Source organism: Ranitomeya variabilis, chromosome 7 (assembly GCF_051348905.1).
Source record: "Ranitomeya variabilis isolate aRanVar5 chromosome 7, aRanVar5.hap1, whole genome shotgun sequence".
Taxonomy (NCBI): Eukaryota; Metazoa; Chordata; class Amphibia; order Anura; family Dendrobatidae; genus Ranitomeya; species Ranitomeya variabilis.
In genome coordinates, this window is record NC_135238.1 from 89,230,200 (window position 1) to 89,244,872 (window position 14,673).

General features: G+C 46.7%; 1 protein-coding gene across 2 annotated transcripts in view; it reads left to right on the forward strand.

Annotated features, from left to right (window-relative positions):
* RFTN2 (raftlin family member 2) overlaps window positions 1–14,673 on the forward strand; it is a 203,782-nt gene that overhangs the window by 148,515 nt on the left and 40,594 nt on the right. For both annotated transcript variants that reach the window (XM_077275392.1, XM_077275393.1), the window contains exon 7: window positions 8,934–9,037. In XM_077275392.1, coding sequence (XP_077131507.1) covers window positions 8,934–9,037 — 104 coding nt within the window. The remainder of the gene's footprint in view (window positions 1–8,933; window positions 9,038–14,673) is intronic.

A 14,673-nucleotide genomic window follows, 5' to 3' on the forward strand; every position in this document is an offset into this window, starting at 1 on the left:
CAGCATGCGCTTGTATTCACGCATTTTACGATCCCGCGCCAGTGATTTAAGTAATGATGGTATGTTGTCCTTGTAGCAGAGATATAGCAGGATGGCCACCCAGTAATCAACAGTGGTAACAATCCGGGCAACTCGGCATTCGTTGCACAGGCACAGCAGCATGTATTGGCTCATGTGTGCCATGCTGCTCAGAGGCAACGGCAAGCTTTCTTCGGTGGGAGATGTATGGTCTGGGTCCTCTGTATACCCCCAGCCACTCTCCAGTGATGCCCATGAGCTTTGAGTGCCACCCTGCTGTGAGCACAGTTCCTCCTCCTCCTCCTCCAAAACTGTCCATTGCCTGTACAGTTGTGTACCTGGCCGTTGTTGGTACAGGAACACACCCTCTGAGCTGTGTGTGGGTGATGTATAACTGTGAATGGTCCCTGTTCCTCCTACTCCTCTTCCTCCACCTCATCCATCATCACCTGAAGTGTTTTTTCCAGCAGGCATAGAAGCAGTATAGTATTGAAGCCCACTCATTGGTGGTGAAGTGGTGTTGTTTCTCAGAGCAACGCACCCATGTGTGGTGCTGCAGATGAAACTGCACTACTGCCTGCTGCTGCTCTCATAGTCTCTCCAGCGTATGCAAGGTACAGTTCCACCTTGTTGGTATGTCGTACAGTATATGAAACAGTAAGCTGGAAGGCAGAAGTGACGCTGCAGCAAAGACACATGAGCAACAGCAGGGTGAGAACGCCAAAAACGCGCAAACACTGCCCACACTTTCAGCAGCAGCTCTGAAATATGTGGCTAATTTTTAAAGACGCTCTGCACCACCAAATTCTGGATATTCTACAGGCAAGGGATGTGTATCAAACCATCTAGGTCCAGAGCTGCTACAAGGTTTTGCCCATTATTGCACACCACCAGACCGGGCTTTAGGTTCACAGCACCAACCACTCCTGTCTGCTGTTTGTTCCCCATCTACAGTTTCTGACAGGGCCGGACTGGGACTAAAATTCAGCCCTGGCATTTGAAGTTACACAGGCCCACTTGTCACATGGTGACTGTATAATATCTTTGTACACTTGTAGGCAGGGCCGGTTTTAGGCAAAGTGGGGCCCTACGCCTAGGCAAAGTTTAAAATGGGTCCCCAAATGCTAACATATTGCACATCACACAGAAGCCTTTCTGTTGTATTTACGTGCGCTGAGTTCAGGCCGCTAAACGAGTTTGATCGACAATACTGAAGTTGTTCAACGCTTGTTTCCCGGCCTCTTTCCACCAGCTGAGGAATAATGATGAGACAGAACGATCACTAATAGATCACCATACAGTATCATGTTTTCAGCAGCACATCTACAGTTTACACTGGCAATGTGCTGCTGACAACAAGGCTTTTTGTTCCAGCCAAAACAATCCGAATATGCAGCATTTTACTTGTTTAGTAAAATACACCCCATAGTCCTCCATATATTATAATGTGCTCCATAGTCCTCCATATAGTATAATACACTCCCTATAGTCCTCCATATATTAAAATACACTGCTCAGTCCTCCACATAGTATAATACACTCCTCATAGTCCTCCATATAGCATAATACAATCCTCATAGTCCTCCATATAGCATAATACAATCCTCATAGTGCTCCATATAGTATAATGCACCGCCACAGTCATCCATGTAGTACAATTCACTTCCCATAGTATAATGCACCCCATAGTTCTTCATATAGTATAACGTATTCCCCATAGTCCTCGATACAGTATAATGCAGCCCACATATAGTATAATGCAGCCACCCCAGAGTATAATGCAGCCACCCCAGAGTATAATGCAGCCACCCCACAGAGTATAATGCAGCCACCCCAGAGTATGTAACCCCCATAGAATATAATACAGCCCACCTCCCCATAATATATAATGTAGCCCCCCATAGAATATAATGCAGCCCCCCATAGTATATAACGCAGCCTCCCCCATAGAATATAATATACCCCCACAATAGTATATAACACAGCCACATAGTACATAACATGGCCTCCCCATAGAATATAATATACTCCCCATAGTATATAGCAAAGCCCGCATATTATATAGCACAAACCGCATAGTATACAGCACAGCCTGCATACTATAGCACAGCTCGCGTAGTAGATAACACAGCCCACACAGCAGTATTCAGCACAGACCACACAGTAGTATACAGCACAGACCACACAGTAGTATACAGCACAGACCACACAGTAGTATACAGCACAGACCACAGAGTAATAAATACAGCACAGCCCACAAAGTAATATATACAGCACAGCCCACAACGTAATATATACAGCACAGCCCACAAAGTAATATATACAGCACAGCCCACAGAGAACTATATACAGCACAGCCCACAGAGAACTATATACAGCACAGCCCACAGAGAACTATATAAAGCACAGCCCAGAGTACTATATACAGCACAGCCCAGAGAGTACTAAATACAGCACAGCCCAGAGAGTACTATATACAGCACAGCCCAGAGAGTACTATATACAGCACAGCCCAGAGAGTACTATATACAGCACAGCCCAGAGAGTACTATATACAGCACAGCCCAGAGAGTACTATACACAGCACAGCCCACAGAGTACTATATACAGCACAGCCCACAGAGTACTATATACAGCACAGCCCACAGAGTACTATATACAGCACAGCCCACAGAGTACTATATACAGCACAGCCCACAGAGAACTATATACAGCACACAGTAGTATACAGCACAGAGCACAGCCCACAGAGAACTATATACAGCACAGAGCACAGCCCACAGAGAACTATATACAGCCCACAGTAGCATACAGCACAGAGCACAGCCCACAGATAACTATATACAGCCCACAGTAGTATACAGCACAGAGCACAGCCCACAGAGAACTATATACAGCACAGAGCACAGCCCACAGAGAACTATATACAGCCCACAGTAGCATACAGCACAGAGCACAGCCCACAGATAACTATATACAGCCCACAGTAGCATACAGCACAGCCCACAGATAACTATATACAGCCCACAGTAGTATACAGCACAGAGCACAGCCCACAGATAACTATATACAGCCCACAGCAGTATACAGCACAGAGCACAGCCCACAGATAACTATATACAGCCCACAGCAGTATACAGCACAGAGCACAGCCCACAGAGAACTATATACAGCCCACAGCAGTATACAGCACAGAGCACAGCCCACAGAGAACTATATACAGCCCACAGCAGTATACAGCACAGAGCACAGCCCACAAAGAACTATATATAGCACAGAGCACACAGTAGTATACAGCACAGAGCACAGCCCACAGAGAACTATATACAGCCCACAGCAGTATACAGCACAGAGCACAGCCCACAGAGAACTATATACAGCCCACAGCAGTATACAGCACAGAGCACAGCCCACAAAGAACTATATATAGCACAGAGCACACAGTAGTATACAGCACAGAGCACAGCCCACAGAGAACTATATACAGCCCACAGCAGTATACAGCACAGAGCACAGCCCACAGAGAACTATATACAGCCCACAGCAGTATACAGCACAGAGCACAGCCCACAGAGAACTATATATAGCACACAGTAGTATACAGCACAGAGCACAGCCCACATAGAGCTATATACAGCCCACAGCAGTATACAGCACAGAGCACAGCCCACAGAGAACTATATACAGCCCACAGCAGTATACAGCACAGAGCACAGCCCACAGAGAACTATATACAGCCCACAGTAGTATACAGCACAGAGCACAGCCCACAGAGAACTATATACAGCCCACAGCAGTATACAGCACAGAGCACAGCCCACAGAGAACTATATACAGCCCACAGTAGTATACAGCACAGAGCACAGCCCACAGAGAACTATATACAGCCCACAGTAGTATACAGCACAGAGCACAGCCCACAGAGAACTATATACAGCCCACAGCAGTATACAGCACAGAGCACAGCCCACAGAGAACTATATACAGCCCACAGCAGTATACAGCACAGAGCACAGCCCACAGAGAACTATATACAGCCCACAGCAGTATACAGCACAGAGCACAGCCCACAGAGAACTATATACAGCCCACAGCAGTATACAGCACAGAGCACAGCCCACAGAGTACTATATACAGCCCACAGTAGTATACAGCACAGAGCACAGCCCACAGAGAGCTATATACAGCCCACAGTAGTATACAGCACAGAGCACAGCCCACAGAGAACTATATACAGCCCACAGCAGTATACAGCACAGAGCACAGCCCACAGAGTACTATATACAGCCCACAGCAGTATACAGCACAGAGCACAGCCCACAGAGAGCTATATACCACAGCCCACAGAGAACTATATACAGCCCACAGCAGTATACAGCACAGAGCACAGCCCACAGAGAGCTATATACAGCCCATAGCAGTATACAGCACAGAGCACAGCCCACAGAGAACTATATACAGCCCACATCTCTTCTCTTCCTCCCCTCACCTCCTCCGAGAATGGCCCCACAGTCCAGAAAAAAAAAAAAAACTCTCCTCACCTCTCCTCGTGCCCAGCGTTGCTTCCTGGTTCCTGCTCCTGTCTCAGCAGCTGCAGTCTGCCCGGGACACAGCAGGTGCGCGATGATATGACGTCATCGCGCACCCGCAGTGTCAGAGGCAGAGCGGGGAATGATGGGAGAGGAGCGTCTGTAGACGCTCTCTCCTCCATCATTGCATTCAACTGTACCGGCGTCTATACGCCGGTATAGTTGAATGCGACGGCGGGGGCGGCGGATTGAGCGGCCCACCACTGGCACCGGCCCTTCTGGCATTTGCCAGAAGTGCCCTATGGCCAGTCCGGCCCTGGTTTCTGAGCAGTGTGGGATTTGTCTCCCAAACAGATGAGTTTCACATCAGCTTTCTGTAGTTTACCCCTGCCTGTGATGAAGTTGGTGGTGCAGGTCTTACTGTGACTGGATGAGAAGGCGGTGGAAACCTGGAGAAAAAAAATCTAGAAATCCTCGGTGGTGGTAGGTCATGCGCTAGAAAGCCTTCCGCCTCTGTCCCAGCCGCCACTACATTTACCCAGTGGGCAGTTAGGGAGATGCAATGTCCCTGGTCATGCTTACTGGTCCACGTATTGGTAGTTATGTAGACCTTGCCACTGATGGCGTTGTGCAGTTCACACCTGATTTGGTCCGCAACATGTATGTGCAGGGAAGGGATTGCATGCCTAGAAAGTAGTGGTGGCTGGGAACAACATACTACGGGACAGCCACAGCCATCAGTTTTTTGAAGGTGTCTGTCTCCACTAGCCAGAATGGCAGCATTTCAATGACCAGAAATTTGGAAATGTTGTCATTCACGACCATGGCTCGTGGGTGGGTAAGGGGGTATTTCCTCTTTCTCTCCAGGCTCTGGAGGATGAAGAGCTGAACACTTCCATGGAACGGTGTGGAGATGCTGGGTGACACTTCTGGTGGTGATAGTGATGCTGTCACATCCTCTCTTTCTGGGGAGGCAGGTAGCCCTGTTGATCAGTGATCGTGAGCAGAAGAAAGAGGATGAGATCGCCGCATAAGAGGGAGGAGGCTCAGACATACTTTTTAAGGTGTGTACTACACTGCACCTCCTGCATGGAATTCAAATGCCATGTCATGCAGGTGGTGCTCAGGGTTCAAAAGATTTATGCCTCGCTTCAGGCTCTGACAACACAGCATGTAAACCACCAGTGTCTTCTCATTAGCACACTGGCTGAAGAAATGTCACGCCATGAAGCTCCTCTGAGCTGGCTTTATTTTGCTCATTTCCTCAGCTCAGCCTGATGGGCATTAACAACCGACGTACTGGCCGTGCTTTTGCACACTGCTCCCTCTTTTGCTGTGCTGCTGGGGCAGCATGACCACCTCCTCTTCCTTCGAATGGCGCATATCACTGGGATAGCCTTCACTCCATGTGAGGTCTAGGACTCGGCCCTACAAAAAGCAGTACTCGGCCCTACAAAATGACACTGAACATCCTGTTGCTTGTGTGAACCAGAGGAAGGTGTTTCATTTGGGCATGTAGTAGGAACAGAATGATGGCATCCTCTCCCTTTAACAGCTACACCACCAACATCATCTTCTTCACCATCACCACTAGCAGCTCGGTGGCCACGTTCCGTCCCCTATTTGATGCTGTTCTCATTTTATAAAGTGTTTTTTATGCACAGTACTCCTACAGACATGGGTGCAGAGTGAAAGAAGTGGCATAAAAGCCCACACATCCCAAAGACATGGTGCAGAGTAGAACAATTTGTTTTAAGGCACAATACTCCCACAGACATGGGTGCAGAGTAAAAAATTTTGTTCTTATGCACGGTGCTCTCACAGACATGGGTGCAGAGTAGAAAAATGTATTTCTAGGCACACTACTCCCACAGACATGGGTGCAGAGTAGAACAATTTGTTTTTACCCACACTACTCCCACAGACACAGGTGCAGAGTAGCAAAATTAGTTTTTAGGCACAATACTCCCACAGACATGGGTGCAGAGAAAAAAAATTTGTTCTTATGCACAGTTCACTCACAGACATGGTTGCAGAGTAGAAAAATTTATTTCTAGGCACACTACTCCCATAGACATGGGTGCAGAGTAGAACATTTTGTTTTTTGGCACACTACTCCCACACGCACTGATGTAGAGTAGAAAAATTAGCTTAAAGGCACACCACTCCCACAGACACAGGTGCAGAGTAGAACAATTTGTTTTACGCACACTACTCCCGCAGACAGGTGCAGAGTAGAAAAATGTGTTTTTACACACAATACTCCCATTGACACGGGTGCAGAGTAGAAAAAGTGGCTTAGAGGCACACTGCTACCACAGACACGTGTGCAGAATAGAAAAATTTGTTTTTAGACCCAATACTCCCACCTCCCACAGACATGAGTGCAGAGTAGAAAATGTTGTTCTTATGCACACTACTCCAACAGACATGGGTGTGAAGAGTAGAAACATTTGTTTTACTCACAGTACTCCCACAGACATGGGTGCAGAGTAGAAAAAGTGTCATAAAGGCACACTAATTAAACAAACACAAGTGCAGAGTTGAACAATTTGTTTTTAGGCACACTACTCCCACAAAAAAATGTGCTGAGTAGAACAATTTGTTTTTACGCACACTACTCCAACAGACATGGGTGTGAAGAGTAGAAAAATTTGTTTTTAGGTTTTGAGGCACACCACTCCCACAGACAAAAATGCAGAGTAGAACAGTTTGTTTTTACACATGTTACTCCCACAGACATGGGTGCAGAGTAGAAAAGTGGCTGAAAGGCACACTACTCCTACAGACATGGGTGTAAAGAGTAGAGAAATTTGTTTTTAGGAACAATACTCCCACAGACATCGGTGCAGAGTGATAAATGTTGTTCTTATGCACAGTGCTCACACAAACACAGGTGCAGAGTAGAAAAAATTGTTTATAGGCACACTACTCCTATAGACATGGGTGCAGAGTAGAACAGTTTGTTTTTAGACACTACTCCCACAAACACAGGTGCAGAGTAGAAACATTTGTTTTTACTCACAGTACTCCCACAGACACGGGTGCAGAGTAGAAAAGGTGACATAAAGGTAAACTAATTACATCAACACGAGTGCAGAGAAGAACAATTTGTTGTTAGGCACACTACTCCCACAAACAAAGGTGCGGAGTAGAACAATTTGTTTTTACACACACTACTCCAACAGACATGGGTGTGAAGAGTAGAAAAATTTCTTTAGGCACACTACTCCCACAGACACTGATGCAGCGTAGAACAATTTGTGTTTACACATGCTATTTCCACAGACATCGGTGCAGAGTGGAAAAGTGGCTGAAAGTCACACTACTCCCAGAGACACGCGTGCAGAGTTGAACAATTTGTTTTACGCACAATACTCCCACCGACACGGGTGTAGAGTCTAAAAAGTGACTTAAAGACACATTACGCCCTCAGACACGGGTGCAGAATAGAAAATTTTGTTTTTACGCACAGTACTCTCACAGACACAGATGCATTGTAAAACAAGTGGCTTAAAGGCACACTACTTCCACAAAAATGGGCTCAGAGTACACATTGAGACTTTTTGTCACTGTACTCCCACAGACATAGTTGCAGAGTACACACAGAGGTTTTATTGCAGAGTGCGCACACACAGAACCTAACACTGTCACTAACTCCATCTGCATCCTGTTCCTATGCTAATCAGACCAGAATGACAGCAGCTTATGTGATCCGGCATTTATACATGCTGAGTCACATGGTGCCGCGGCCAATGCCCACAGCCTAAAAGCTTTTTGATTAGCTGCACTGGTAAAAAGTCAGTGTTTGGTGTAAGTATTGGCCACTAGGTGTCCGTCAGGTGACCGTGACCCCAATATTCTGCACCTCCACCCTGTTCTCCTTTAGCTGCAAGATTCTCTACTTACAGACCTTCTTTTTTTATTTATTGAAACCATTAAGTGACTGGACCGGAGAACAATTTGCTGGGGTTTCTTTTAAGGCTGATTCATTCTAAAGAGAATCTGATTATCTGGGTATTGCGTAATATTAGTCATATAAATACAATTAATAGAACGACTTCGAATGAGCCACTGCTGTACTAGCTCGGACCACTACTGCAAGAACTGCCACCCTCTGTGAAGAGAGTATAATAAGAATGGTGTCAAGGCAAGTCATCTTCCCTGGTCTTCACAGTCCCCAGATTCTCGGTGACAAAGTCAAAAATCCTGTAGAACAATTTCAACACCCAGTAGAATCTTCATTATGCATTTTAAATTATGTTGCAGTATCATGCAATTAGGGTTTATCCGAAATAACTAAGAACGTGATTATCTGCAGTAATAAATCTAGATTCATGTGGTTCTGTTTATTTAGATTATGGAATTATCTTATTTATTTTCTAGGGATCTGACATTAAAACAGACTATGGTCCTTTGTTGCACACCTTGGCAGAATTTGGTTGGCTCCTCACTTGTGTGATACCAACACCCATAATAAGACACAACAGGTAAGAAACATTGATATGAAAACAGAACATTACAATTACGTTCAATAATAACAATACACAAGTTGACGGTTGTTAATATTAAGTTAGTGTTAAACATTCGAGTATGACCTCGATGAGGTATTAATGTAAGCTATTACAACACATGCATGGAGAGCCCAACACACAGGCTCTCCATGCATGTGTTGTGACTGTCACACAGCCGCTACACATGCAGCTGTGGCGCTGAACAGCTGATTATCGGGAGCGATCCAGGTATCCGGGTTCAGGATGCAGATATTCAGTAAGCGCTATAGCTATTCAGATAAACTCTTATCCGAAGCTATTTGATCATCTCTAGTTATAATTCATTAGATTTTGAAGAGTTTGTTCAAGAATGGGGATTGTTATGGACCTGGTGGTTAGGTGCACCTGGAATGACCTGATGGTTAAACTAAAAGACAGGACAAGCTCTGGGAAGTGGGAACTCTGCTGACCGCAATCCTAATCCTATAACACACACACTAGAAATAGCTGTGGAGCGTACCTAACTCTCCCTAGACGCCTCTTCACAGCCTAAGAGCTAACTACCCCTAAAGATAGGAAAATAAGCCTTTCCTTGCCTCAGAGAAATTCCCCAAAGGTAAAGGCAGCCCCCCACATATATTAACTGTGAGTTAAGAGGAAAGTCACAAACACAGGAATGAAACAGGTTTCAGCAAAGGAGGCCAGACTTACTAAATAGACTGAGGATAGGAAAGGGATCTATGCGGTCAGCACAAAAATCTACAAAAAGCCACGCAGAGTGTGCAAAAAGACCCCAGCACCGACTCACGGTGAGGAGGTGCCACTCTGCAACCCAGAGCTTCCAGCTAGCAAGGCAATATCATGTTAGCAAGCTGGACTAGAACTTAGCAAGTACTAAGAAATATATTCAGTACACAATGAACAACAAATGAACTAGCAGGGACTTAGCTTCTGCTGGAGTAGACAGGTCATCAGAAAGATCCGAGAGAGATCTGAACCAGTACAGATACATTGACAGCTGGCATGGAGTAACAATATGAGTGGAGTTAAATAGAGAAACCAGCCTAGCCGCAAACGAGGGCAGCTGAGGAAGCAACCTCAGAACCAGCAGTTCCACTCACAGCCACCAAAGGGAGTCCACGGACAGAACTCGCCGAAGTACCATTCATGACCACAGGAGGGAGTTCGAGAACGGAATTCACAACAGTACCCCCCCTTGAGGAGGGGTCACCGAACCCTCACCAGAGCCCCCGTGCCGATCAGGACGAGCCAAATGAAAGGCACGAACCAACTTGGCCGCATGGACATCGGAGGCAAAAACCCAGGAATTATCCTCCTGACCATAGCCCTTCCATTTGACCAGGTACTGAAGTTTCCGTCTCGAAATACGAGAATCTAAAATCTTCTCCACCACATACTCCAACTCCCCCTCGACCAACACCGGAGCAGGAGGGTCAACGGAGGGAACCATAGGCGCCACATATCTCCGCAACAACGACCTATGGAACACATTATGGATGGCAAAAGAAGCTGGAAGGGCCAAACGAAACGACACAGGATTGAGAATTTCAGAAATCTTATAAGGACCAATGAAACGAGGCTTAAACTTAGGAGAAGAAACCTTCATAGGGACATGACGAGACGACAACCAAACCAAATCCCCAACACGAAGTCGGGGACCAACACAGCGACGGCGGTTGGCGAAACATTGAGCCTTCTCCTGGGACAATGTCAAATTGTCCACTACATGAGTCCAAATTTGCTGCAACCTGTCCACCACAGAATCCACACCAGGACAGTCCGAAGGCTCAACCTGCCCTGAAGAAAAACGAGGATGAAAACCAGAATTACAAAAAAAAGGCGAAACCAAAGTAGCCCAACTGGCCCGATTATTAAGGGCGAACTCAGCCAATGGCAAGAAGGTCACCCAATCATCCTGATCAGCAGAAACAAAGCATCTCAGATAGGTCTCCAAAGTCTGATTAGTTCGTTCGGTTTGGCCATTTGTCTGAGGATGGAAAGCCGAAGAGAAAGACAAATCAATGCCCATCTTAGCACAAAAGGACCGCCAAAACCTTGAAACAAACTGGGAACCTCTGTCCGACATGATGTTCTCCGGAATGCCATGCAAACGAACCACATGCTGGAAAAATAGTGGAACCAAATCAGAGGAGGAAGGTAATTTAGGCAAGGGTACCAAATGGACCATCTTAGAGAAGCGATCACAAACCACCCAGATGACCGACATCCTTTGAGAGACATGGAGATCAGAAATAAAATCCATAGAAACATGCGTCCAAGGCCTTTTCGGGACTGGCAAGGGCAAAAGTAACCCACTGGCACGAGAACAGCAGGGCTTGGCCCGAGCACAAGTCCCACAGGACTGCACAAAAGAACGCACATCCCGCGACAAGGAAGGCCACCAAAAGGACCTAGCCACCAAATCTCTGGTACCAAAAATCCCAGGATGACCAGCCAACACCGAACAATGAACCTCAGAGATAACTCTACTAGTCCATCTATCAGGGACAAACAGTTTCTCTGCTGGACAACGGTCAGGTCTATCAGCCTGAAGCTCCTGCAGCACCCGCCGCAAATCAGGTGAGATGGCAGACAGAATTACCCCCTCTTTGAGAATACCTGCCGGCTCAGGAACTCCCGGGGAGTCAGGCACAAAACTCCTTGAAAGGGCATCGGCCTTCACATTCTTAGAACCCGGAAGGTATGAAACCACAAAATTGAAACGGGAGAAAAACAGCGACCATCGAGCCTGTCTAGGATTCAACCGCTTAGCAGACTCGAGATAAGTCAGATTCTTGTGATCCGTTAAGACCACTGCGCGATGCTTGGCTCCCTCAAGCCAATGTCGCCACTCCTCGAACGCCCACTTCATAGCCAACAACTCCCGATTGCCAACATCATAATTACGCTCAGCAGGCGAAAACTTTCTAGAAAAGAAAGCACATGGCTTCATCACAGAGCCATCAGAACATCTTTGAGACAAAACAGCCCCTGCTCCAATCTCAGAAGCATCAACCTCGACCTGAAAAGGGAGCGAAACATCTGGCTGACACAAAACAGGGGCCGAAGAGAAACGACGCTTCAACTCCCGAAAAGCCTCAATGGCCGCAGAGGACCAATTCACCACATCAGCACCTTTCTTGGTCAAATCAGTAAACGGTTTAGCAACACTAGAAAAATTAGCGATGAAGCGACGGTAAAAATTAGCAAAGCCCAGGAATTTCTGAAGGCTCTTCACAGATGTAGGCTGAGTCCAATCATAAATGGCCTGAACTTTAACAGGATCCATCTCGATAGTAGAAGGGGAAAAAATGAAGCCCAAAAAGGAAACCTTCTGGAACTCCGAAGAGACATTTAGACCCCTTCACAAACAAAGAATTAGCACGAAGGACCTGAAACACCATTCTGACCTGCTTCACATGAGACTCCCAATCATCCGAAAAGACCAAAATATCATCCAAATATACAATAATGAATCTATCCAAATACTCTCGGAAGATGTCATGCATAAAGGACTGAAAGACAGATGGAGCATTAGAAAGCCCGAATGGCATCACCAGGTACTCAAAATGGCCCTCGGGCGTATTAAATGTTGTTTTCTGTTATGACCCCAATGGCGAGGGTCTCAGAGGAACGTGGAAGTCTGCAAGATACAAAAATCCAGCTCATAGGGCAGTGGTAACTGGGTTGACCATATATCTACTCCTAACGCCAACACTAGAAGTAGCCGGGGATCATTCCTACGTTGATTCTAGATGACAAGCGCCAGCCGGAGAATCTAACTACCCCTAGTAGAAGAAAACAAAGACCTCTCTCGCCTCCAGAGAAAGGGACCCCAAAGCAGGATAGAAGCCCCCCACAAATAATAACGGTGAGGTAAGAGGAAATGACAAACACAGAAATGAACCAGGTTTAGCACAGAGAGGCCCGCTTACTAATAGCAGAATAAAGAAAGGTAACTTATATGGTCAACAAAAACCCTATCAAAATCCACACTGGAAATTCAAGAACCCCCGAACCGTCTAACGGTCCGGGGGGAGAATACCAGCCCCCTAGAGCTTCCAGCAAAGATCAGGATACAGATTTGGAACAAGCTGGACAAAAATACAAAACAAAACAAATAGCAAAAAGCAAAATAGCAGACTTAGCTGATATAACCGGAACCAGGATCAGTAGACAAGAGCACAGCAGATTAGCTCTGATAACTACGTTGCCAGGCATAGAACTGAAGGTCCAGGGAGCTTATATAGCAACACCCCTAACTAACGACCCAGGTGCGGATAAAAGGAATGACAGAAAAACCAGAGTCAAAAAACCAGTAACCACTAGAGGGAGCCAAAAAGCAAATTCACAACAGTACCCCCCCCTTAGTGAGGGGTCACCGAACCCTCACCACGACCACCAGGGCGATCAGGATGAGCGGCATGAAAGGCACGAACTAAATCGGCCGCATGAACATCAGAGGCGACCACCCAGGAATTATCCTCCTGACCATAGCCCTTCCACTTGACCAGGTACTGAAGCCTCCGCCTGGAGAGGCGCGAATCCAAGATCTTCTCCACCACGTACTCCAACTCGCCCTCAACCAACACCGGAGCAGGCGGCTCAGCAGAAGGAACTACAGGCACAACGTACCGCCGCAACAAGGACCTATGAAATACATTGTGAATAGCAAACGACACAGGAAGATCCAGACGAAAAGATACAGGATTAAGGATTTCCAATATCTTGTAAGGACCAATGAAGCGAGGTTTAAATTTTGGAGAGGAGACCTTCATAGGAATAAAGCGAGAAGAAAGCCACACCAAATCCCCAACGCGTAGTCGGGGACCCACACCGCGGCGGCCGTTGGCAAAGCGCTGAGCCCTCTCCTGTGACAACTTCAAGTTGTCCACCACATGATTCCAGATCCGCTGCAACCTATCCACCACAGAATCCACCCCAGGACAGTCAGAAGGCTCCACATGACCCGAAGAAAAGCGAGGATGGAAACCAGAGTTGCAGAAAAAAGGCGAAACCAAGGTGGCGGAACTAGCCCGATTATTAAGGGCAAACTCAGCCAACGGCAAGAATGTCACCCAATCGTCCTGATCAGCAGAGACAAAGCACCTCAAATAAGCCTCCAAAGTCTGATTGGTTCGCTCCGTCTGTCCATTAGTCTGAGGATGGAAAGCAGATGAAAACGACAAATCAATGCCCATCCTACTACAAAAGGATCGCCAGAACCTAGAAACGAACTGGGATCCTCTGTCTGACACAATATTCTCAGGGATGCCGTGCAAACGAACCACGTTCTGGAAAAACACAGGAACCAGATCGGAAGAGGAAGGCAGCTTAGGCAAAGGAACCAAATGGACCATCTTGGAGAAGCGATCACATATCACCCAGATGACAGACATGCCCTGAGACACCGGAAGATCAGAAATGAAATCCATGGAGATATGTGTCCAAGGTCTCTTCGGGACAGGCAAGGGCAAGAGCAACCCGCTGGCACGAGAACAGCAAGGCTTAGCTCGAGCACAAGTACCACAGGACTGCACAAATGACCGCACATCCCTTGACAAGGAAGGCCACCAAAAGGACCTGGCCACCAGATCTCTGGTGCCAAAAAT